This window comes from Eulemur rufifrons, chromosome 8, assembly GCF_041146395.1.
Source record: "Eulemur rufifrons isolate Redbay chromosome 8, OSU_ERuf_1, whole genome shotgun sequence".
Lineage (NCBI taxonomy): Eukaryota > Metazoa > Chordata > Mammalia > Primates > Lemuridae > Eulemur > Eulemur rufifrons.
Genome location: NC_090990.1, coordinates 50,913,332 through 50,937,417, shown reverse-complemented (window position 1 = coordinate 50,937,417; position 24,086 = coordinate 50,913,332). Strand labels below are relative to the sequence as shown.

Sequence of the window (24,086 nt, the reverse complement as noted above, 5' to 3'; positions counted from 1 at the left end):
TTTAAAAGCCAGAACGCGCAGAGGAAAGAGATTTTAAACGTATCCATTTTTTACTACACGTCATTTTGGGGAAAAATAAGACACCAAACATTTGAAAATTATAAAGCATTGACTGGTTTTCCATTTGTTAAACTCTTTTTGATATGAATTACACATCATTTTTTCCTTAAGACTAAAGCATTGCTAATTTTCTCCATATGTGTACAACTTGTCTTTGACCTTTAACAAATGTCCTCTAGGCAGTTCGCTTACCATCCAAGAACAACGCCACAGCATCGTTTTACACGCACACAAAGGCTTGAAAGCTCCATAAAAATAAATGATCCATGGTACAAGATACATTAACCAGCAGAATAATAAGCTAGTTCAGCCCTGTAAATTTTAGTGCCCATCTATTCAAAACCTCACTGGGTCACTTTAGTATTAAATTCATAGGAACAAAATGGTAAATACACATGTTTTATTTGTGTAAAAGTTTGTTAGCCTAGGAAAACCTATTTAAAAGCATATCAGGCAATATCTGTTTAAAAGCAGTGTCTCCTTCCAATACATGATTTTATGTGTTACAGATACGTTTACCATTAAGCATCATGTATATTTAATATCACAACGTCTACTTCAGTGCCCTAAAAAGCCATTGTTCACTTTATAGTTTCCATTATTGAAGAGCTAACATTCAGTTCTCCCACAATTTTGTAAAGTGCAGGCACCCACAAGAGCTTCTAGTTTTAGCTTGTGGCCCGTGGGACCACAATAATTGTTATAAAGCCATTAATTCTATCTCAGCAGTTTCAACTGTCAGGTACATGTAACAATAATTGCACTTAATGAATGCTGCTCAATTTATTAAGTGCAAAATGAAAACCAGTATTCTTTCATATGCAGCACTGAGGCATATTATTTATCATTTGTGTATGGTGTCTACCATGTTGAATACTCTAGTATTATTGATTGGTCAGGGTATATAGCCATGTTTTTTTAAAACTTCTCTTCATTAAAAAAATAATGCAGGAAATTCTAACTCTCTAATTAAAGAGTAATTAAAATAATTAGTACCAAAAGTAATATGCAATAAGAATCTACATCTACGCAAAACGAAGACTGAGTTCCAAAAACAAGATTCTTTTCTCGTGCCATCCTCCCCTCCCCCAATCCTTACAAGAGTATGAAAAAAGTTCAAAAGCTTCACTTTGTTTGAAATATTAGTGTGTTTCTTTCTCAAAGTTTTTGGCAGTAAAACTTTTGTGTACAGAGATACAGCCTGTTTCATGATATTAAAAAGGAAGAACTAGATTTCTTATTTTCAATCACTCAAGGTAAACTGCATAGACATTTGCAAGAGCAAAGAGAGAAGAATTTCTGAACACATACGATGAAAAGGTATCACTTTTAGGATCCCAGAGGCATCTGCTTCCAATAAATATGCTCTGACTGTTCAGTTGTCCAATGTGAACAATCACAATTAGTTTGTACCGTGGAATCACCAAGTCCTTGACCTGGGCTTTAATAACCTAGAAATTAAAAAAAAAAAAAAAAAGGAGGATGGGTCCTCACTTAGCCAAATTGAAACTAACAAATGCTTAACTTTTCTTATAAATATAGGAGATTTAATTTAAGAAGAGAGCATGATGCATCGTACATACTTTTAGTAATTGTTGTAGAACCATAACTATCATTTCCTTCAAGTGCTACCCTTATGAGACAGAACATTCAAGGACAAAATGATTACACCAGCAACAAACCTACATTCTCTAAGGTACATGGAAAAATTATAATCCAGAGCACAGAATTTAATGAATTATTACATTCTTTGAAAATCTATGTTAAGATGGCTTCCCTTCAAAGAATGTTGGCATTGGAGTTATACTGTCTTGTTTATGTCTAATTAAGGGACCATGTTTCTGGACTCTGTTGTATTATGACTAATCATGAATGTTTATTAAAAAGTTTATTATATAATAACAAAAAAGAAAGTAGAGAAAACCTTGATGAAGGGCCAGCACTTTGGTTGATAAAAATAGAAATGTACTTAAAGACCACAATGTCTGTATTCGATAGCACTCAGAGAAACAGCCTTGGTGAAGAGAAAAAAAATCATTAAAATTCTGTATCTTTTACAAAAAATATTTTTATAAATGGGCCATTTTTATAGACTTGTTATAAAACACATGCAAATGATGCACTTGATTGTTTTAGACAAAGGCTTTTTACACACATAGACACACACACACACAGAATATGACCTAATAAATATTTTCATAAAATATAAATATACATTCTAACTGTTACTACACATTAATTCCCTTCATCAAAAGTAGAGGGTGGGTCATGCTTTCAGCAAATATTCTAGCTATTTATTGTTAACACTTTGTGCAAATCACACATGTACCTCGGCAATCGTTTTAGTCATCTGTCTGCAGAGCTCTGGTTCATATTCTTCTTCTTGCAGATAGTTAGTTAAGACATCTTTCAAAATATGATTGACAGTGACCACAGGAAAATGTTTGGGAGGACCTGAAAATACACAAGGAATTTCTTTCTAAAAAGTAATTTCAAATCATATCCCTCCACCCCATAGGTTAATCACAAGAGTATGGAAGCCTGCAGAGCCATTTAACCTTCTGGGTGGTCTCTATTTAAGGAACAATGGGTCCTAATTAGGTTTCGCATAAAGTTCTCTGGGAGTGGACAAGGAAACAATAGACTCATACACTTCCTGGACAACCTAACAAGTGTGTTCAATTCTGTTGGGGTTTGACATTGAAAGTCTCTTCCTTCCAGACCTCTCTGTTAGTGGCTTACTTCAAAGTCTCCGCAGCTTCCTAACTGGCTCTCCATCTCTTATATCTCCGCCTTCAATCTACCTACTGGATTTTAAGTGACACTCCCCCTTCAAGAGGTCTACTCAAGCCAGGGCTTCTCCTCCCACCACCACAGCTGTCCACCTGCAGCCTCAAGGGCTCCATCTGTCTTTAAAGGGTGCTCATGTGTCTTTGCTCTTGCTCTTTTTTTCAAATGGAAGGAACATCATTCCCCATCTTGATCATCTAACAAATAGCCACTCATGTTTCAAGTCCAGCTCAAATGTCTTCTTCGCCAGGTAGCCTTCCTCCTCCCCTCAGGTAGAAACTGTCCCTCTCTTCTCCCTACTCCCCATGCACTGGGTCCCCGCCGCTATCCTGGCTCCTGATCCACTTGACAATACTAAGGCATGCCTGCGTGTCTCTCCAGTGAAATGGTTAGCGACATTGGCTTTTATCCTCCTCAGAGTCTAATAGTAACACAATTCTAAAGGCATAAGAAACTCTAAATGTATGATTTCTGAATTTAAATAGAATTTAAAATTTTATAGATAATAATCATTATATTAATACAAATAATGGCTACTTTTTATTGAGCATTTTCTACATGTCAGGCACTGTAATAAGCACTTCATATTTATCATCTTATATAACCTTCCAATAAACCTCAGAATGTATCTCACTGTTATCTCCATTTTGCAGATGAGGAAACAGAGGTTTAAATACTTTGAGTAGCCTGCCCAGCATCACACCGTGGTAGAGCTGGAGTACCCACCCAGGCTTATCTGACACCAGAGCTTATATCCTCGACCACATTTCATCCATGATCACAGCAGAAGCTTAGGATAGATCTTCTTTATCCTGCACCACAGGAATATCAGCATACAGCCATCCCTCTGGTTATATGCTCACGTCACTGCATGACACACACATGTGCCCAAGGCCCGGCATACGGAGGCTCAATCATTTGTTGAATTGATAAAGATGAAGGAAGGAGATCAAGAATTATATCCAATTCTCTTTGAATAGTCATCGGTATATATTAATGTGTTAATTTTTAATGACTGTGTCAATCAGGGTCAAAGGAAACAGGGCACACTAAACTTAGGACTATTCCAGGAGGGTTAACAAAGGCACTCTGCAGGAAGGTCTGAGTGGGATGTAGGAAATCACGAGGGATAGCGCAGTCCCCCTCAGCTAGTGGAAGTGAGGGTGTCACTCCCCCCCCGCCGCCCCTGCTCCCCAGGATTGAGGAATCTAGGAAGGGAGCTCTGGGACTCTTCTGGGACCCAGAGCTCCCTTCCTAGATTCCTCAATCTAGGAAGCTCTCCCTTGAGAGCAGCTTATGTCCTTTGGTTGAAGGATGTAACCAGTCTGAGAGGAACCCACAGGCAGGGAGCCAGAGAAGTAAATACCCCGAGCTCACACTCCTCCTTTCTCTGCCTTCCTGCTGAAGTTTCCCATTGGCTGAACTTAACCAGAAGGTTGCAGCTGTGACTGGAGTACTGTTAGGCCAGCCGCCTGAGGCTCAATAAATAGTATTTTTATTTTGCTGAGAATATAAGAGTTGTTCAATTTTATTTAAGTCAGAGTGAGGAATGAATCTGGACATGTAAAGTGGAGACATTGGATACAATGACTCTAATATTTACCCACAATATTTATTCAGCAGGAATCTCTGTTCTACAGGCCAGAGACAAACTGTCACAAACCTGTGAATGGCTGGTCCTGTTTGCTCCTGCTTCCTGGGGTCAGAGACAGGGTAGCAGATACAGGTGCCCTGAAAGCAAGCTGTACTTACAGCCCTCTGTGAAGTGCTTGCATGCTGCTGTGAAATGGAGCTAGGCTTGGGGGTGATTTCCCCTTTTCTGTTTAAGAAATTTAAAGAGGATATCATCAGCCTAGACTAAATTAAGTACATTATTTCCTTTAGATCTGTGGTCCCCAACCCCTGGGCCGTGGACCGGTACCTGTCCTTGGCCTATTAGGAACCGTGCCGCACGGCAGGAGGTGAGCAGTGAGCAAGCCAGCCAAGCTTCATCTGTATCTACAGCGATTCCCATCGCTGGCATCACTGCCTGAGCTCCCGCCTCCTGTCGAATCAGCGGCAGCATTAGATTCTCATAGGAGCGTGAACCCTACTATAAACTGCGCATGCGAGGGATCTAGGTTGAGAGCTCCTTATGAGAATCTAATGCTTGATGATCTGAGGTGGAGCTGAGGTGGTGATGCTAGCGCTGGGGAATGGCTGCAAATACAGATTATCATTAACAGAGAGGTTTGATTGCACAATAAATATAATGTGCTTGAAACATCCTGAAACCATCCCCCCAATCCTGGTCCATGAAGAAACCGTCTTCCATGAAACCAGTCCCTGGTGCCAAAAAGGTTGGGGACCACTGCTTTAGATCAATACCCTTCTTCTTTTCACTCTCTCCTACAAGCACATGTACCTTACTTGTTCTATATCACATGGAACTTAATTCTGTCTTGCATTATAGCTACTTATAAGCATTGCTCCATTTAGAAAATAGAGAATTCCTTTAGTGTAGATTATTTTATCTGCGTAATATTTCTCCCTTTCATTTGGGACCAGCATCTCTCTTTCTAGGAACTGGTCCTTTTCCTACTTTAACCACGTGTTTCATAGGATCTACCATTACCTCCTGTGAGCCCAAGTCCAGGGCCTGGCTGGCTGACCCAGGGGTGACACTGCCCCAGGCCATGCCACTTGGAGTCCTTTCTTGGAATTTTTATTTTAAACTGGAACTAGGAAAAAAGAGTCAGCCTCTTTCTGTTGGCAAAAGTTATGACGTGTGACCCTTAGGAACTGCTGGAGGCTGTGTTTTTTATGGGGGGAAGGAGGCCAGGCCACAGTGAGAGAAGGAAGCCCACACATAGGTTAGCGGGGGAAAGAGAGAATCTCAGTGGCACTTGAATCTCTGTTTCTTTCCCATTGTCCAGGTGTACCAATGTCCTTTCCATACTTTGCTTAGTTAAAAAAAATTCATTAACCAGATTCCATTTTGAAAATATTTTGAAATATAGTAATGAAATGTTCTTTGTTTGTGATCTTTCTTCTGTACACCCAGAATCATGCATTGCCTTGCTCAGAGTGGGATGCTGAGATGCAATCATAGAGAAGTCAGCTTCTGACTTCTAAAATGAGCTTCTAGAGCTACCTTCAGAGTCAACTCATGTGAATGGCAAAGGTTTTCTTCTTATTTATTTTGAGGGGTTTTTGTTTCCTTAGGAGGAAAAAATGTTTTAGAAACCAAAAGGCAAAGACCTGAAGGGGTCAGGACCAAAAAACACAAAAATTAAAAACAAAACAAAATTTGTCCTTAAAAATAGATATAAGAAAAATAAAGATACCATTACTTAACATATGTGTGTCTCAACTCCTCCAAAATGGGATGATAAGAATTATTATACTAATATTTTTTGTTAGGATTAAGTGAGATAAAATGTTAAAAATGTTTAGAGCAGTGCCTACTACACAATAAAACACTCATGAGACATTTTCCTTGTTAGTGTTATTGCTGTTATTGTGATGACTGCATTCTGAAGGAAGGGATGGGCATTTCCCTTGCTGAGAAGGCAGCAAGATGGGAGAGGATGTAAGGAGTGACAATGAGGCCCCTCATGGTCAGGAAGGACCCCATGGGGTGGCACAAAGTCAGTGTGAACAGACTGACTTCTGTCCAAGAAAACCTGATACCAGAGACAGGGCTTGAGCACCTCATGAAAGCTGAACGCAAATGATCCCTCTCTCTCTCAATATTTAGGATCCACTTTCCATTATGTTAGCTTCATTCTCAGGCAGGCTGTCTTGACGTGACAGCAAAGATGGCCGCCAGCAGCTCTAGTCTCACCTGGTGCTCATAGTCAATGTTTTAAAAGCATCGGGTACTACTCCAGAGGAGATTCCTGTGGAAAACTTATTCCATAATTAATACGAAGTTACATTGAATATCATGGGAGACTTTTTATTCTTAGTGATCTATGGTAAGGTCCCAGAGGCAGTCACTTTCAGGAGCAATAACATAATGAATGGAGAAGCAATTTAAATATGTACTAATATTTATATTGAATGAAGTAATATATGTATATATACATATTACTTCGATTCTCACAGCATCCCTATGTGGTATAGACTATTATCCTTATTTACAGATGAAGAAACTGAGATTCAAGAATGTTAAATACCTTGCCATCCTTTACCGATGAATTACCAAAACTATTAATAGTATTGTAATTTAGATACAACCAGATTCCACAGCCTGCATTTGCTTCTACACCCTTGTTTCAGTAATTAATTGAGAAAATTTAAATGATGTTTTATTATAAGAAACAAAGTTTCCTTTTTCCATTCCCTTACTTCCTCTCTTGAATTATACTCATCTCTCATCTCATTGTTGGCAGCTGTAATTTACTTAGATAAATGCTACCATTTAAGATGTGTTTAGATGAATAAACAGATGATTGAATAGAATGAAAAATTAATTAAACACAACAGTGCTGGTGATTGACTGATGTTTTCTTCCACTCTTCTGGCCAGTATTACATTGTGCACATGTGAGAAAATCTTTACCAAAGAAAGGCCCACAGAATACTTTTCACATGCAAAATAAATCCAGAAACAAGTAGAAGTGAAAATACAGCTTTGATTGAATATTAGTAAAATGGCTAGTTGAATGCTTACAGAAGTGAATTGTCAAGCATAAAAGACTTTAATCATAAAAAAATTCACATCGACTTTTCTAAGAAAATATAGAAATATTGTATCTAGACTAAGCTATTTTGTAAAATTACTTTTCTAACTTGGTTCAATACTCAGTACTTCTAAAACGGATAAGATGATTGAGTTTGTTTATTTGAGGAAATAAGTTGTGAAAATATAGCCTTATGAACAACAACAAAAAAATAAGGATTCCCATTTCAACTGCTTTATCTTGTTGAAATCTGATTCCAACCCTTTCAGCTTGCACAGCTGAAAGTCACAGACACCTAATGGCTAAGAACTTTTAGTTGCAAGTGGGGGAAAACCTGAACCAAACTTAGCTTGCTGAACTGAAAAGTCGAAGAGTGGCTAACAGGAGTTAGGACTCAAAAGATTACATCAGGATTTAGCTGTTTTCTCTGTTTCAGGCTCCATATTGGGGCAAGACGGCAGAAGCTGTCACACCCCCTACGTTCCTTTGGGTTTCAGAGCCTTATGTGTTTTTCCAACAGGCCAAACTACATTTCCTGACTTTAATCTCAAAGGCTTTGCCTGGATTGACTATGATTATATGCTGTCCCAGAATCATCAGTGGTCCATCTATGAAGTCAACTTTGGCAGAATGCTAGGGACCAAAAGTGGTGATGGTGGTGGTGGGGTGGCTTCTCCAAAGGAAACTGAATAAAGTTAACAGAAGGAGTATAAAAGTATATTGGATGGCAGAAATATTAGCTGTACCACAACAGGCACTGTGAAAATACCAGTAGATTGACTAATTATGGAGTGCAGTAATCCATGTAGTCTTGGGGATTACTGTAGAAAACTGGCTACAAAGCCTATTGGGATGTGCTGATGGTCTATAATTTTCTTGGGGTTAACTGGCCACAGATGGAATCACCCTGGCCCACAGAGTCTTCCTTTGCCCCTTGCTAAGTCTCTGTGGAATTTCTATATACCGGTAATTATACATGGATGCAGATAATAGTGGGCAGGCACACATTTAGAGAAAACAAGTAGGTCTACGAGGAACATGAATGGGAAAAGATATTTGCTGTGGACTCCACCTGGGAGTATAGGGGCAGGTGCAAAGATCTTTGTTTTCAAAGACCTGAAACCTCAGTGGTAATGGATAAACACCTCTATCAACAGGGGACTATGCCTCATTTGCCTTTGCCTTGAGGTTTTTTTCCTCCACCTACCAACAACATTGATTGGTTTTGTTGGACAAAACATCAGTACATATCTCTTTCATTTAACTCATATATATGAGGGCTGTCCGGAAAGTTTCCAGCCACGTAATATGAAAAATGTATTAACAATGGCTGGATTCTTTCTAGACAGCTCTTGTATACATACATGTATAAAGATCCACCCCAAAGTACCCAATGAACTTCTTAATTTGATAATATTCTATACACATCAGTGCCACCAGGGAATTGCTTGGTATTTGGGAAACACTGGTAGAGAAAACCAGGCAACGGGTGCTGCTACCATTTTGCAGAGGAAGAAACTAAAGCAGCATCAAATCACTCAATTAATTAAAGTCCCTTATATTGGGCTAGGATTGAAGACAATGCCAGGTTATCAAATATCATTTTTAAATAAACATCAGTCACCAAATTAGAAGATTAAAATAGGGGTGCAGGATAAAATAACACACCCAACTGATAGGTGTTTTCCATCTGAACCGTAAGGCGAGAGACATCATCACGCTGGCCAGGTTCGTCCATGTAAGACACGGTAGTCATTGAGCTAAAGGCAAGGGAGAAAACAAATTGTAATCATTATTATAACAATAATAACAAAATACAATATTACTTGAAGCTAAAATGTTACAGAGTTGTAAGTTTTCTCTAAGAAAATTTTAAGTAGTCCCATGTAAATATCCCACTGACATGTTTAAAATCTAAAACATTTTAGAGATGGAAATATTAAGAAGTAGAGAAGTTATGTGGACAGAGTCTCAATGTGATGGCTGAACCCCAGCAGTCTTCCAGCTCACCTGATTTCCAGAAAGTGTTTCTGGGTTAATCTATGTGTATGAGGTATCAGAGTACGTGTTTCAAAACCCATCGCCAATCATGTCTCCACTACTGATGCAAAGGCCCTTCTTAAAGCAAAGCTCACAGATGGGACCAGGGGATATATGAGGAAGCTTAAAATGTTGGAAAACAAGTCTACACATGCATGGGGTGTTATCAATTCACTATTGTACGCACCTCACAAAATCCCTTTAGTATAAAAAAGAAAAATGAGAAATTCATCTACGTGGTAAAAGAAACCACAATTCACCCAAACTTTCCTAAATCAATAAGCATCAATCACCCTTTTCAACATTAAAAAGGGTTCAGCAAGGCAATATGGTTGGTTGGTTAGCAAGGCAATATGAGCTCATCCAGGTGCTAAACAGGAGACCCAAGCAAAGAGGAGCCCCTAATGTCCCCCCAGCACTACTTAATTCAACTCAGTTCAGAGGAAACTCAACTGTAACTAATGACAGTCTTACAACGCTCAACCCCCAATTTCCTCCACCTGTGAAAATGGAAGTTAAGACAGATGTCATTTCAAAGGAGATGATATAAATATGTGTGTGTTCACAGTGACCACTTTTCCAAGCAGGCTATGTTTTTGTTTTAGTTAAATAAGAAAAAGAAATATTTATTCTTACTCTTTTGAGATTTTTTTTTTTTTTTTCTCTGCAAGGAGTTTAAAATACTCACTTCTGAGCTGTTTGGAATTACTGAAAATTTTCTTGCAGATTGATATTTTAAGAAAATCACGGACATTCTATTTTTAAAAATCCTCTAATACAATACAATTTACATGATCAATTAAGGTTTTACTCACCCAGCCCAAGAAAGTGATACAAGAAATTGTGGCTGCTTTTATTCATGATGGATTTCTGGATTAGTGATTTAGTCTTCATTCTTTTAACACCTGCTTTCCTCAATTTTCTGCTGCCCTTTGAAGTAGCAACCAACTTGTTTAGCCACACTAGCTGCAGGTGTTGTGGGCGGTACCAAAGATGATAGCTTCTGCTTATAAAAACCAATGTTGCATAAACCCCCTGATTCTAAGATAAGCCAGTCTGCCCCAGTATCATATATGCTACTTTTAATTTTGCAAAACATTTCCCATTAATTATCTCATTTTACCTTCATAATACCCTTTGAAGTAAGTGAAGGAGTCATTATTCTACCCATTTCAGAGATAAAGTGAATGAGGCAAAGGGCTTAATGTCATATGTGTAGGAAAGGCAGACTGAGATTTCAGATATCCTATTTACCTCTCACAGTGACAAAGTCCTGTATATGATTATATCTGACAGAATGAAAATATTATTTTAGGGGCAATAACTACCTGAAATAATTACTGCAATTAAAACTTACTTGTGCAAACACACAGAAGGTATTGATGAAAACTCTATTTCTTTCTACTGAACATCAGATTAAAAATTAAGTGGTATAAAATTCAAATTAGCTGGAGTTAGAAGTCTAAGACAAGACAACAAATAAGGATTTTTACAAATAGTCCTCACCATTGCTTTGTTCAGTGTTATTGAAGCTTGATAATCAGGATATTTTATAATATTATCACTATGAAATTGGCAAATGTCATCAGGGCAGCTTAAAAATCTCACTGGTTGAAAACTAGTGTTCACACAGAAAGTTTTGCAGATTGACTTTTTTTTTAATTACTGAAGATGATTTTGTTCAGTACCTTTTTATTTCCATAGTAATCATGTAAACAGTGTATGCTCATTGTAAAAAATTCAAAACATACAGAAAAGGAAAACCAAAGTTACACAAAAAAATCACTAACTCTATTGTTTACCTAACCACTGTTAACATTTAAAAAATCATTTCAGATATATGATTTTACAAATGAAATCATTATAGATGCTGGTTTTCTTTACTCAAAAATGTATCATGGATAACTTTCCATGTCAATAAACAGCAATCAATATTTTACATATCAAGACAGTACTTAATATATGAACATTCTGGATTTTATTTAATCATTTATTCTCCAGGCCACTTAGGTTATTTCTAATATTCCACTACTATAAAGAGAATTATAATGAACATTGTAGCAAGGACTTCCATTTGCTTTCCAATTGTTGTGCTCTCCTTCCTTGGTAACAGAACTCTAAATTTGTGAGAATATTTCTGTTCAGACTAAAGACAAATTCTCAGTCTCTTTTCGTACTATTGTGGCCATGTGGCTTGTAAGCCACTAAGATGTAAGGTGGAACTGCTGGATGGAAATTCTGAGAGAGTTTCTTCAAAAGAAATAATGCAACCAATAGGAGCCTGTTTTTCCCTTCTTGGTGACTGGAATGTGGATATTAATGGCAAGGACTCAGCAGCTATCTTGGGTCTTTCAATGGCCTCTTGGATTACAGGTAAGAAGCCTACCTTCCTGAACTGCCTCCCTCCAGACTTCTTTGAGAGCAAATAAATTTCTATTTTGTTTAAGCAAATGGTTTCTTTTTTAAAAAAAATCATTATTATAAGAAGCATTGGATATAACTTACACAAATTCTAACTAATACAGAGCTTACTACTTGGAAATGGGATGCCCTAAATAATAAAACACGCAACTTGGAATTCATTGTGTGAAGGAGATAGGGCTTCGAAGAGTAAGCTTTCAGGTATTTTGCTGGAAACCTGATAACCCTTATCATACAGATGGAAAATATTTGGTTAGTCTGTTGCTTTCTGTACCTTGGAAGGCTAACCATGTATCAATCAAGACTATACCTTCATGGAAGATTGTAAGAAAATTTTACCTTTTAAAAACTGTTTATGGTATTTTTTAAAACTGAGATCTGACAGTTTCCACATTAGAATGAGATGGGTCAGAAAAAGGGTGAGAAAAAAAAAGAGAAAAAGAAGCTGAATATAAAAAATAAGATATTTATTCTTTCAGAAAAGACGAAAGGAAGAGATAAAATATTAAACATGCTTGCAATGTGGGCAAGTAACATTAAACCAAACTTTGGGCTTGGTAAATTTTAAAAAATAAAAAGAGTTTTTGTATTTTAAATTGGGAAATTACCAGTATCAGTTCAAAATACCAGCTTAGAAAAACGTGGACATTTTTTCTATTGATAAACAGCTTCACTCAAGCCCTTTGAAATCTTCAAAGACAAATATGTGAGATGCTCAAAATATAAATTTATAATTTTAATTACCAGAGCTTTAAACCTGGCACAATAAATTTATTGGGTCTCTGTCACAACATTAGAAGTAGATGAGTTTTATTTATCTATGACCAGACTTTCCCTGGTTTACAATGATAACCCTTCTAGACATATGATCTCATTACAAAGGGAATACTTTAGTTAATCTTATTTTTTAAATGTTATTGCTATGTGTTTTATCAGCTTGTTGGCATTTATGGGAGAAAAAAATTTTCAATTAGCAAAATGTGTCCAAAAGAGTTGTACACTTTTAGAAAGAAAGGTAGATTAAAAATGATGCAAAAAATCTAAATGTTTGGAGTAAACTACTGGTGAAAACTCTGAACAAATGAACTAATATGATTCCAGGGAGAAGAGTAACAGTTTGAAACTCAATGAAAAATTCAGTTAATACTTGGAATCACTTGTGCTATCTTTGAGGCCAGACTTAGCCAGAATGTAGAAGTAATTGCATGAAATTGTCCAAAATAACAAAAGTAACCCTCCTATATTGTACCTGGCTTATGGTGGAAATGTCCCATGCTAATCCAATAGTCCATGTTCTGATTATTTTCAGAAAGGGGGCAAAAAAAAAAATTAGTTAAGAAATTGGAACATGTTTATTCTTTCATGAAATCCAACTTTCTTAAAAGCATCTTGGAAATTTGCTTACTGACCAAATCGTTGAATTACATGGAATAAATACAAAGCATGTCTTATTGTTATGACCGTTAGAGATAATAATGATAATTTCTATTAATTCTTATCAGCCACAATGGCATCTAATTATTACTGAGAACTCATTTGCAGACCTTTTCACTGCCATTATTACCTAGATGTTTTGAAGCTGCAGGAAGAGATATTATTGAATGCACAACTGGCCTTGGAGCCATTAAAGTAGTAGATTTAGAAAGTCAGAATATCATCTCTTCCTTTTTTATTTGTAACCATGAAATGCCTGGAACTTAAGTGTGCCTTTCCCCCCACTGCCCTTGGAAAGCTGTTACTAAAGTCACGTGCTGCCTCCCAGTGGAGATATTTAAGAGTGCACAGAGAAAAAGAAAGCTTCAGGGTACAAATCAGTTGTTCTTCTGTTTTTGATTCATTCTTTTAACAAATATTTATTGCTCACAACGTGTCTGGCAAGGTTGGAAATACTGGTAATACAAATAAAAATTAGAGCCCCTGTGATCAAAAAACATGATGTAGAATATGAGATAAAATACGCACAGAAATTTTTATGAATGTTACGCTTAAGAGCAAAAGCACACCAACTCTTCCCCAATTAGGAGATGGTGTTCTTGTCTGGTAAGGTAATTTAGTTTTGTGGCCATTTAGTTTATAGCAATTTTGCCAGATTTTAATGTACAGGGATATGTCATTTTATTGTGTTTCACTTGCTAGCACTCCACAGACATTGCAGTTTTTACAAATTGAAGGTTTGTGACAACCCTTTGTCAACCAAGTCTATTGGCGCTGTTTTTCCAATAGTATGTACTCACTTTGTGTTTCTGTGTCACAGTTTGGTAATTCTTACAATATTTCAAACTTCTTCATTATTATTTTATCTGTTATGGTGATCTGTGATCAGTGATCTTTGATGTTACTGTTGTAATTGTTTTGGGGCACGACGAACTGCACCCATGTAATATGGTGAATGCAATTGATCAATGTTGTTTGTGTTCTGACTGTTCCACTAACTGGCTGTTCCCGCATCTCTCTCCCTCTCCTTGGGCATCCTTATTCCCTGAGACACAACAATATTGAACTTAGGCCAGTTAATAACCCTACAATATCCTTTAAGTGTTCAAGTAAAAGGAACAGTCACAGGTCTCTCATTTTAAATCAAAAGCTAGGAATGATTAAGCTTAATGAGGAAGGCATGTCAAAAGCTGAGATGGGCCAAAAGCTAGGACTCTTGTGCCAAACAGTTAGGTAAGTTGTGACTATTCTAGAAAACTTCTAGAAGGAAATTCAAAGTGTTACTCCAGCGTACACATGAATGGTAAGAAAGGGAAACAGACTTATTGCTGATATGGAGAAAGTTTGAGTGATCTGAACAGAAGATCAAAGCAGCCACAACATTCCCTTAAGCCAAAGCCTAATCCAGATCAAGGCCCTAACTCTCTTCAATTCTATGAAGACTGAGAGAGGTGAGGAAGTTGCAGAAGAAAAGTTGAAGCTAGCAGAGGTTGGTTCATGAGGTCTAAGGAAAGAAGCCATCTCCATAACATGAAAAGTATAAGGTGAAGCAGCAATTGCTAACATAGAAGTGGCAGCAAGTTATCCTGAAGATCTAGCTAAGATCATTGATGAAGATGGCTACACTAAGCAACAGATTTTCTATGGAGACAAAACAGCCTTATATTAGAAGAAGATGCCATCTAGGACTTTCACTGGGAAAGAGGAGAAGTCAATGCCTGGCTTCAAAGATTCAAAGGACAGACAGACTCTCTTGTTAGGGACTAATCCAGCTGGTGACTTTAAGTTGAAGGCAGTGGTCATTTACCATTCTGAAATCCTAGGGCCCTTAAGAATTATGTTAAATCTACTCTTCTTGTGCTTTGTAAACAGAACAACAAAACCTGGATGACAGTTCATCTGTTTGATTTGCTGAATACTTTAAGCCCACGGTGGAGACCTCCTGCTCAGAAGAAAAGACTCCTTTCAAAATATTACTGCTCATTGACAATGTACTTAGTCATCTAAGAGCTCTGAGGGAGATGTACAAGAAGATGAATATTGTTTTCATGACTGATAACACAGCATTCATTCTGCAACCATGGATCAAGGAGTGATTTCAACTTTCAAGTCTTATGATTTAAGAAGTACATTTGATAAAGCTATAGCTGCCATAGATAGTTATTCTCTGATAGATCTGGGCAAAGTAAATTGAAAACCTTCTGGAAAGGATTCACCGTTCTACATGCCATGAACATTTGTGATTGGTGGGTGAAGGTAAAAATATCAACATTACTAGGAGTTTGGAAAAAGTTGATTTCCGTCCTCATAGATGACTTTGAGAGGTTCAAGACTTCAGTGGAGGAGTTAACTGCAGATTAGAAGTGGAGCCTGAAGATGTGATTGAATTGTTGCAATTTCATGATAAAACTTCAATAGATGAGGAGTTGCTTCTTATGGATGAGCAAAAAATGTGATTTTTTTTTTGGAGACAGAATCTACTCGTGGTGAAGATGCTGTGAACGTTGTTGAAATGACAACAGAGGATTTAGAATACTACATAAACTTAGTTGATAGAGCAGTGGCAGGGTTTGAGAGGACTGACTCCAATTTTGAAAGAAGTGCTACTGTGGCTAAAATACTATTAAACACCATTGCATGATGCAGAAAAATCTTCCATGAAAGGAAAAATTAATTGATGCAGCAAGCTTTATTACTGCCTTATTTTAAGAAATGGCCACAGCCACCCCAATTTTCGGCAACCACCATCCTGATTAGTCAGCAGCCATCAACATCAACGCAGGACTCTCCGCCAGCATAAAGATTAACACTTGCTGAAGGCTCAGGTGATCATTAGCATTTTTTAGCAATAAAGACTTTTTAAATTAAGGTATGTGAATTTTTAAAGACATAATTCTATTGCACACTTAATAGACCACAGTATAGTATAAATATAACTTTAATATGCACTTGGAAACCAAAAACTTCCTGTGACTTGCTTTACTGCCATATACACTTTATTGTGGCCTGGGACCAATCCTGCAATATCTGCAGGTATGCCTGTAGTTTTGAGGTATTTTACTCACATTGTTAGCCTCATTTTACTAGTAAGAGGAAGGTTATAATGGAAAGAAAGATCAACATAATTTTCAAAAATGAAAGAGGCAAGAAAATGACAAATAATATGTTCTTGCGGGATACATTTGTCAAGAGTAGGCATGATTCTGAAGGACAGAGAATGAACCATGCAACCTGTGACAAGTCCTGCTCTGATGTCATTGAAGATAATCCAGGAATGGTGATTGACAAAATTCAACAATTTTGAGCATGTGGATGGAAGATCAGTTAGTGTCTGAAGCCCACTGAGCTAAGGCTCATTGAAGAGAAAGTGAGGCCATGGTCATGTCCAGCTGATGAGGCTCTGTTTCAGCTTCTGGAGGAATGCAGAGGTTCAAAGACACATTGCCCTGGCAATTATCAGAGAGGTGATGCAGGAGTGTGGGCACCATGGTTACCTCTACCACGCCGTGGAGATCTTCACGGAGGGGTGTGGCCTATTGCAACAGATTTCCAACGCAAATGAAACTGTTTTTCTTCTTTTTTTTTAAATAGATGCACAATGGAAAGTTTCAGCAAGGAGGCAGAAGTGCACCTTGTTATAAAATTCTGAACAAGCACTTTTCTGTTTGCTTTAAATGCATCTTATGCCTACAAGATGAAAGCCCCAGTCACCCTAGACTAAACACATAAGTGGACTGGTGAACCTAACTTGTTTGTGAGCAAAAAAACCTTGCTTGATCAGGAATTAATGTAATGTAACAATTATTCATTTAACAATCACAAAATACTTACTGAGTGACTACTATGTGCCAGGCACTATTCTAGGTCTCTGGGTTATAATACTGAAGCAAGCAAACTAACGTCTCTGCCACGATGAAACATATTTTAGTGAGGAATGACAGTAGACGGTAAAACACTAAACAAGTAAATGACATATTACGTTAGAAGGGAATAAACACTACAGAGAAAAGAAAAAATAGACCAGGTTAAGGGAGTTTGAAAGTGGGTGGAGGAAAAGCTGTAATATACAATTTCAAATAAAGCAGTCAAGATAGACCTCCATGAGCAAAGACTTGAAGGAGGGGAGGAAATGAGGGATGGCTGAGGGAAAAGTAAACCAGAGAGAGGAAACAGAACATGCAAAGACTTTTGAGACGGAGGCTGCCTGGTTTGTCTGAGAAAGTGCACAGAGGTCAGAAAGTGCTGGAGCAGAGGGAGGGGGAAGCAGGAGGGTGAAAGAAGATGAAGTTACAGAGGTGTCAGGTAGCTCAATCACAAAGCGCATTGTGGGCCATTGTAAAAACTTTGGCTCTTAGTCTGATAAAGCAAAGCCTATAGTGCAAGCACATGCCTGTATTTTCTAAATACTATTAGATTTCTTTGTTGAATAGCTGTATCAATTTTTATTCTCATTTGCCTTGCCAATGTTTGGTATTATTCTCCCTTCTTATGTTTTGCCATTTGGTGGGTGCAAAATGGTATCTTGTTTTAATTTACATTTTTCTGATTTTAAGTGAGTTTGGATATCTCTTCAAATTCTGCTTAGCTTCTGTAAATTGCTATCTCTTTTGACTATTTTAAAAATGGTTTTCCTGGTTTTTTTATTGTTAATATGCAAGATTTTAAAAAATATATATATTTTTATCAACCTTTTAACTGTGTCTAATATATCCTTTGTTGAATTGAAATGCTACATTTCATTGCAGTAATATTTATTAACGTTTTTTTGCTTTATGGTTTGATTTTTCATTCTGAGATCTTACTTAAGAAAGCTTTCCTTACTCTTAGAACACAAAGACATTTTTCTATGCTTTATTCTATTAGCTTCGTAGCTTTCCACATTTCCGTCTTCCATCTGGAATTTACCTATGCAAAGGGTATCCAGCTTCATTTTCCTCCATATAATGAGCCAGTTTCTCCCAACACAATCTATCAAAAAGTCCATCATTTCCCCATTTATAAAAATAAATGGGGATAATAAAATATCTTCTCTAACCCACAGAGTTTTTATGAGAAGCACATGGATATTGTATGTGAAATAGCTTAACAACCTATAAAATACAATACAGTTTTGGTTATTATTTAATTTGGGAACATGGCCATTTCAGTTTTCCCAAGCTTTTTCTCTTTATGGGGGAAGCTGTGTCTCAGCCAGATCATGCAGAGGGCTTTAGTTTGCTGTGGATGGCGATATAACTTGTCTCTTATCTCTGATCTCTAGCCTTCTCCCTTAAGGATCAGAGTGAGGAAACAGGCCTGGCAGCATCATTTTTAACTGTCCATAAGCAGCCTACCGTGGTATAGGTTGGAATCACAGAACAACTTCATCACATTTAAAATTACTTTTTCACTGTGTTTCCCACTTGATTATGAGCAGGGATTATTTCTGGGTGATTCACTACCTAGTATAATGACTAGAATGTACTCTTTTCTCAACAGATACTTCAAATGAAGTAATGAATATAATCCTTTCCATTTTGGTCACTTTTATGGGAAAGATCTAGCCTACTCTGAAAAAGAAGTTACCAGGTGGCTCTCAGTTTCCTTGACAAATGAACTTCTCGAGGTTAGAACCCTGCAGCCGTCCCCTTTTATATGCCTAACATGTGACACAGTAAGTGGCACACAGTAGAAGCTCAATTAATCCTGAATAAGTGAAAGGAGCACACATAGTGTGGTCCGACAGTGTGTTAGATGCCATCAGTGGGGTCAAGTGGAGAGCTGTGGGCTCCATACAGAAAGTTCTGGTAACATGACATCACTATAGTTTTGGTTGAGATGAAAGCGAGAATCTTCAGTCCCCAACCTTAGCTCTGATCTACTAGTTGAACTACTGGCCTCAGACATAATAAGCCTGGGTATTATGTCACATTATCCTGGGAAAGTAACTTGACCTCAGGGTTTCTGTTTCCATTTTAACAACATGAGAGAAGCACATCTGTTCAAACACTGTTCAATGTCTGCCAAAAGCTGAGCTTCCACCAAGAAAGATGTCATTGTAAATACCTGCTCTTACCCATAGATGGGAAACAGAAGGTTCTGATGAATGAAGAGAATAGTTTTACTAATGCAAATTACACAGGGTTTGCCAATCTTCAGGGAATGAAAATACTTGACTAATAAACAAAAGCCCGTTTTGCTACTTGCTAATTCTGTCACTTTGGAGCCTCAAATTCTCTAAGCTTATGTTTCTTCATTGGTAAAATGGGGAAGATAGTAACATCTACCTTTATTGAGCAGGAATCAGCAAATATTTCTGTAAAAGGCCTAATAGCAGGTATTTTTGGCTTTGTGGGCGCCATGATTTCTATTGCAACTACTCACCTTTACCATTGCAGTGTGAAAGCAGCCAGAGAGAACACGTAATTGAATAGGCATGCTTGTGTCCTAACAAACTTTATTTATGGATACTGAAATTTGAATTTCTTATTATTTTACATGCCACAAAATATTGTTCTCTGTTTAATTTTTTTTCAACTATGTAAAAACCATACTTAGCTAGAGGACCATACCAAAACAGGTGGCAGACTGGACTTGGCCCTTTGGCTATAGTTTGTCAACCCCTGTTATAGAGCTTCCATGAGGCATAAATGAGGTCTGTGGTAAGGACTCAATAAATGTTAGCAATTACCTTTCTTATTACTGTAAGTTTTTTAAATGAAAACCAAACAAAATTCAAAATTAAAGATAAATTATGATGACAGCTATGTAGTATACTGTCTGTAGTCAGATAGTACAGGTCTAAAATATGTATGTGTGGGTCTAAAAGAAATATGCCAACATGATAACAGTTATGATGTTAGGAAAAGATTGAACTTAAGATGTTTCTTTTTTTTTCTTTAATGAAACACAAAAATTACATTTAATTGAAAATGTAACCTAGATAAAAAAGACCCAATCCTGAAAACAGCTCACAATAACAATATTTAATATAAATTCAATCTTCTTTTCACAATTCAGAAGGTATTTCAGATATTTATTATGCCTGGTGATCACTGTTGAGCATTAGTTACAGCTGTAGAAGACTGCAGACATGAAAACCAAGACTGGAGGGCTAAACATGCGCTGAGCTTACACCACACCCAAAAAGCAGCTTTTCTTTTCTTTCTTTCTTTTTTTTTTGAGACAGGGTCTTGCTTTGTTGCCTGGGCATGAAGGCAGTGGCATGATCATAGCTCAGTGCAACCTCAAATTCTTGGGCTCAAGAGATGCTCCTGCTTCAGCCTCCTGAGTAGTTGGGACTACAGGCACACACCACCATGCGTGACTAATTTTTCCCATTTTTAGTAGAGATGGGGTCTCGCTCTCGCTCAGGCTGGTCTCAAACTCCTGACCTTGGCCAGCCGGGCGCGGTGGCTCACTCCTGTACTCCTAGCACTCTGGGAGGCTGAGGTGGGAGGATCGCTTGAGTTCAGGAGTTCAAGACCAGCCTGAGCAAGAGCAAGACCCCATCTCTACTAAAAAATAGAAAGAAATAATCTGGACAACTAAAAATATGTAGAAAAAATTAGCCAGGCATGGTGGTGCATGCCTGTAGTCTCAGCTACTTGGGAGGCTGAGCAATCCAAGAAGGATTGCTTGAGCCCAGGAGTTTGAGGTTGCTGTGAGCTAGGCTGATGCCATGGCACTCACTCTAGCCCAGGTAACAGAGCAAGACTCTGTCTCAAAAAAAAAAAAAAAAAAAAAAAACTCCTGACCTCAAGTGATCCTCCCACCTCAGCTTCCTAAAGTGCTAGGATTATAGGCACAAGACACCTCGCCCAGCCCCAAAAGCAGCTTTTTAAGTAGGCCTACCTCCTACTCTTCCTTGCTTTCTTCAGTGTCATTGCCGGTAGAAAGGCAAACAAATAAGCACACATTATTTTGAGGAAGATAGACAGGAAAATCACCAAATACAGGTCCACATAGAAGGGGAAAGCAGTGGGAGAAGAAAGGAGAGCATCCAACTCAGTCTGGAGGTAGAGGTGGTTATATTTGGATAATTAGAGAGAGCTTCCTGGAGAAGTGGACATGGGGCTAAATTCTGAAGGAAGAGGAGAAGAAAGCCAGTGGAAGAGTGTCAAAAGAGCATTCCGGGCAAGAAATGGAGGTCTCATGGGGAAGCAACATGGGGCGATACCTGGAGGCCAAACGGAGCACTAAGAATTACTGAGTATGGCTGGAGGGTGGGATGCAAGCAGGAGCGTGGGGAAGATGGTGCCATGGAAGTAGGCAGGGGTCTGTGGATCCTGTACACCATACTCATGATTTGGGACTGTATCCTAGCCATTAAATCAAGTTACCTGACCTGTAAGCTTCAATTATTTCATAATAAAATGGCAGAAATAATGTCCACCTAGTAGGATTAATACTGGGGAGATTAATGAGATAATGTATTAGGGCCTCAATATACTTCAGAATATGCTTTTTACTATTGAAATGTATCTTTTTGAAAATTGTTTTAAAAATTTTTCACATGAAAGGTATACATTTTTCCATAGAACAGTGCAATTTCAAAATGATGCCTCATTTGATAGCCACTAAGCTTTCAGAATTTTTCTACTATTTGAAGACTTATTTGTGAAGGAGAATCACTCATGCTGTCTGATTCTAGAGAGTGAAGAAGACCATGGAAAGAAAGCAAGTACAAGTTCAAGGTGGGGAAGCAGCCTCTCAAATAGCCTCTGCATTGCAAGAGGACTTGCAAGGTGCTCATTTGCTATTTAAGAAAATACTGCAAATAGAGAATCTGTTCTAATGTTTTGTTTAAGAGTCCAAACCCAAATAATTATCACTTAAATGTAGGTATTAGTGAACAATTTATTCTAATGTGTTGGTGAAAATGATTTTTGTGATCTTGTTACTTTTAATGTGCATTTATACCTCATCAATAATAGATTAAAACAGAGCAATCTCTAATTCTTTAAACTTGACCAAGCTCTGATTCTATATGACTCTAATTTGTTTTGAAACGGAAGAAGTAAATGAAAATTATGCAAACAGGGATGATATCTTAGTCTTTGGATGAGAGTTTTTTTTTAAAGATCATGGAGATAGAAATTATGTCAGATTATTATTATAGTTTCTTGAAAAAAGTAAGTTGAATTCAAGGTAATAATTATTTTTAAATAATTTTAAAAAGAATTCAAACATTTAAATATTGAAAATAGCAGCCAGAGTGGATCAGAAGCAAAAGTTACAGAGGTTAGTTATTCTCCCACTTTGGCTTCTGACATATGTTGGGATTGCTATTCCTTTATATTCAGTTTCCCGTCAGTAAAAGAGGGACATTGTACTTGTAATCTGCAAACTTCCAGGGCAAGAAAGTGGAATTGTAAGTACATTAATGCACTCAGAATAGAAAGATTTTGGTTTCAGAATTCTTATTATTCCAGTTCTTCTAGTCTCTGTTCTATGGGACACATCAGCTCCTGTTTCCCAATATACCACAATCTGTAATCCCGTGGAAACTGTTACGAAGTAAAGTTTATTACATAAATTAATTGACTGCTACATCAGATAATTTGTTCTGTTTTCTTCCCAATAGCAGTCAAAAAGAAATGCCATGAAAATATTTAAAATTAATACGTCTTTTTAGGAGAGCAAATGCAATATGTAGCAAGAGCCAAAAAATGTAATTACTTTTCGAACCACTAATTATACTACTAGGAAGCAACCGAGCAGAGACTTAATTATATAGTAAAAAGGAAAAAAGTGGAAACAAACTTAAAATGCCCAATAATTGGAGAATGGTTAAGTGACCCAGAATTATAAGTTGATAAAATATTATGTAGCCATAAAAGGATATATGAATAAAGACTATGAAATTACAAAGTTTGTGTAAAATAATGTTAAGTGCATTGTATATGTATATGCTGATTACAAAAATGCAAAAATTATGTAGTTATATAATATTGAACAGTAGAATTCAAGAGACATATAAGATATAAGTGTAGCTGGTCTACATTGCATGCACCATTTCTTTTGAGTAGAGGATTTTTTTGAGTAGTCTTTGGAATAGGAAAAATGCTGCCTGCAGCAACATCACTTAAAATTTTTCTCTTTCTCTTTTTAATATGGCCCCAAAAGATGACCTGAACCTTGTAGTTGCCCATTGTCTCTCTTTTTATGTTCCTGAAGATATGGGTTTTTTTTTGCTCCTGATAAACATTATGAACTTGTTTATTTGATAATTAAATTTACATTATTAGACATTCAGTCACTCACTCTTTGGTGCGTCCGTGAATTTCCCTCCTCTGGAACTCGTGGCTACTTAGCGAAGACACACTCCCCCTTTTCTTCCAGGAACGAGCTGCTCTGTCTTTAGCAATGTCCGACATCATCATAACCTGTGGAAGAAGACTTTTGTGAAATAGCAAAAGAAAAATCAGAAAATATTTTAGTTAGCATAACAGAGACTCATCCCAAATAAAGTACAGATACTTTTTCTACCATTTTTGAATGGGGAAGTGGGGTTACCTCAAGAGCAATAGATACCATGTTATTCTGGCCAGTATAACTGGAAATATGATAACTCTGAAAACTTTTGTTTATGCAATAATATACTTAACTCATGTAAGCAGAGATTAAGCTATAGCAAAAATGCCTAATGGACGAAAAGGGACAAGTTCACTGAGACACGATAACCCATGTGTAA

The 24,086-nt window shown here is 37.3% G+C and overlaps 1 protein-coding gene across 1 annotated transcript; it reads right to left on the bottom strand.

Moving 5' to 3' along the window:
* Positions 1-1,307: 1,307 nt before the first annotated feature.
* On the bottom strand, positions 1,308-23,775 carry DYNLT5 (dynein light chain Tctex-type family member 5). The gene is made up of 4 exons (XM_069478043.1): positions 23,657-23,775; positions 9,185-9,276; positions 2,390-2,514; positions 1,308-1,511 (listed from the first exon to the last, which is right to left on the bottom strand). The coding sequence occupies exons 1-4, from the start codon at positions 23,773-23,775 to the stop codon at positions 1,308-1,310; spliced, it is 540 nt and encodes a 179-aa protein (XP_069334144.1).
* Positions 23,776-24,086: the final 311 nt, after the last annotated feature.

What these genes read in the sequence shown, in the direction of transcription:
- DYNLT5 (XM_069478043.1), bottom strand. Translation starts at nt 23,775, where the DNA reads ATGATGATGTCGGACATTGCTAAAGACAGAGCAGCTCGTTCCTGGAAG. An exon ending in ATTCACGGACGCACCAAAGA is followed by an intron (nt 9,277 to 23,656) that starts GTGAGTGACTGA and finishes CCTTGCCTTTAG; the next exon opens with CTCAATGACTACCGTGTCTT. An exon ending in TGACTAAAACGATTGCCGAG is followed by an intron (nt 1,512 to 2,389) that starts GTACATGTGTGA and finishes TTTAATTTCTAG; the next exon opens with GTTATTAAAGCCCAGGTCAA.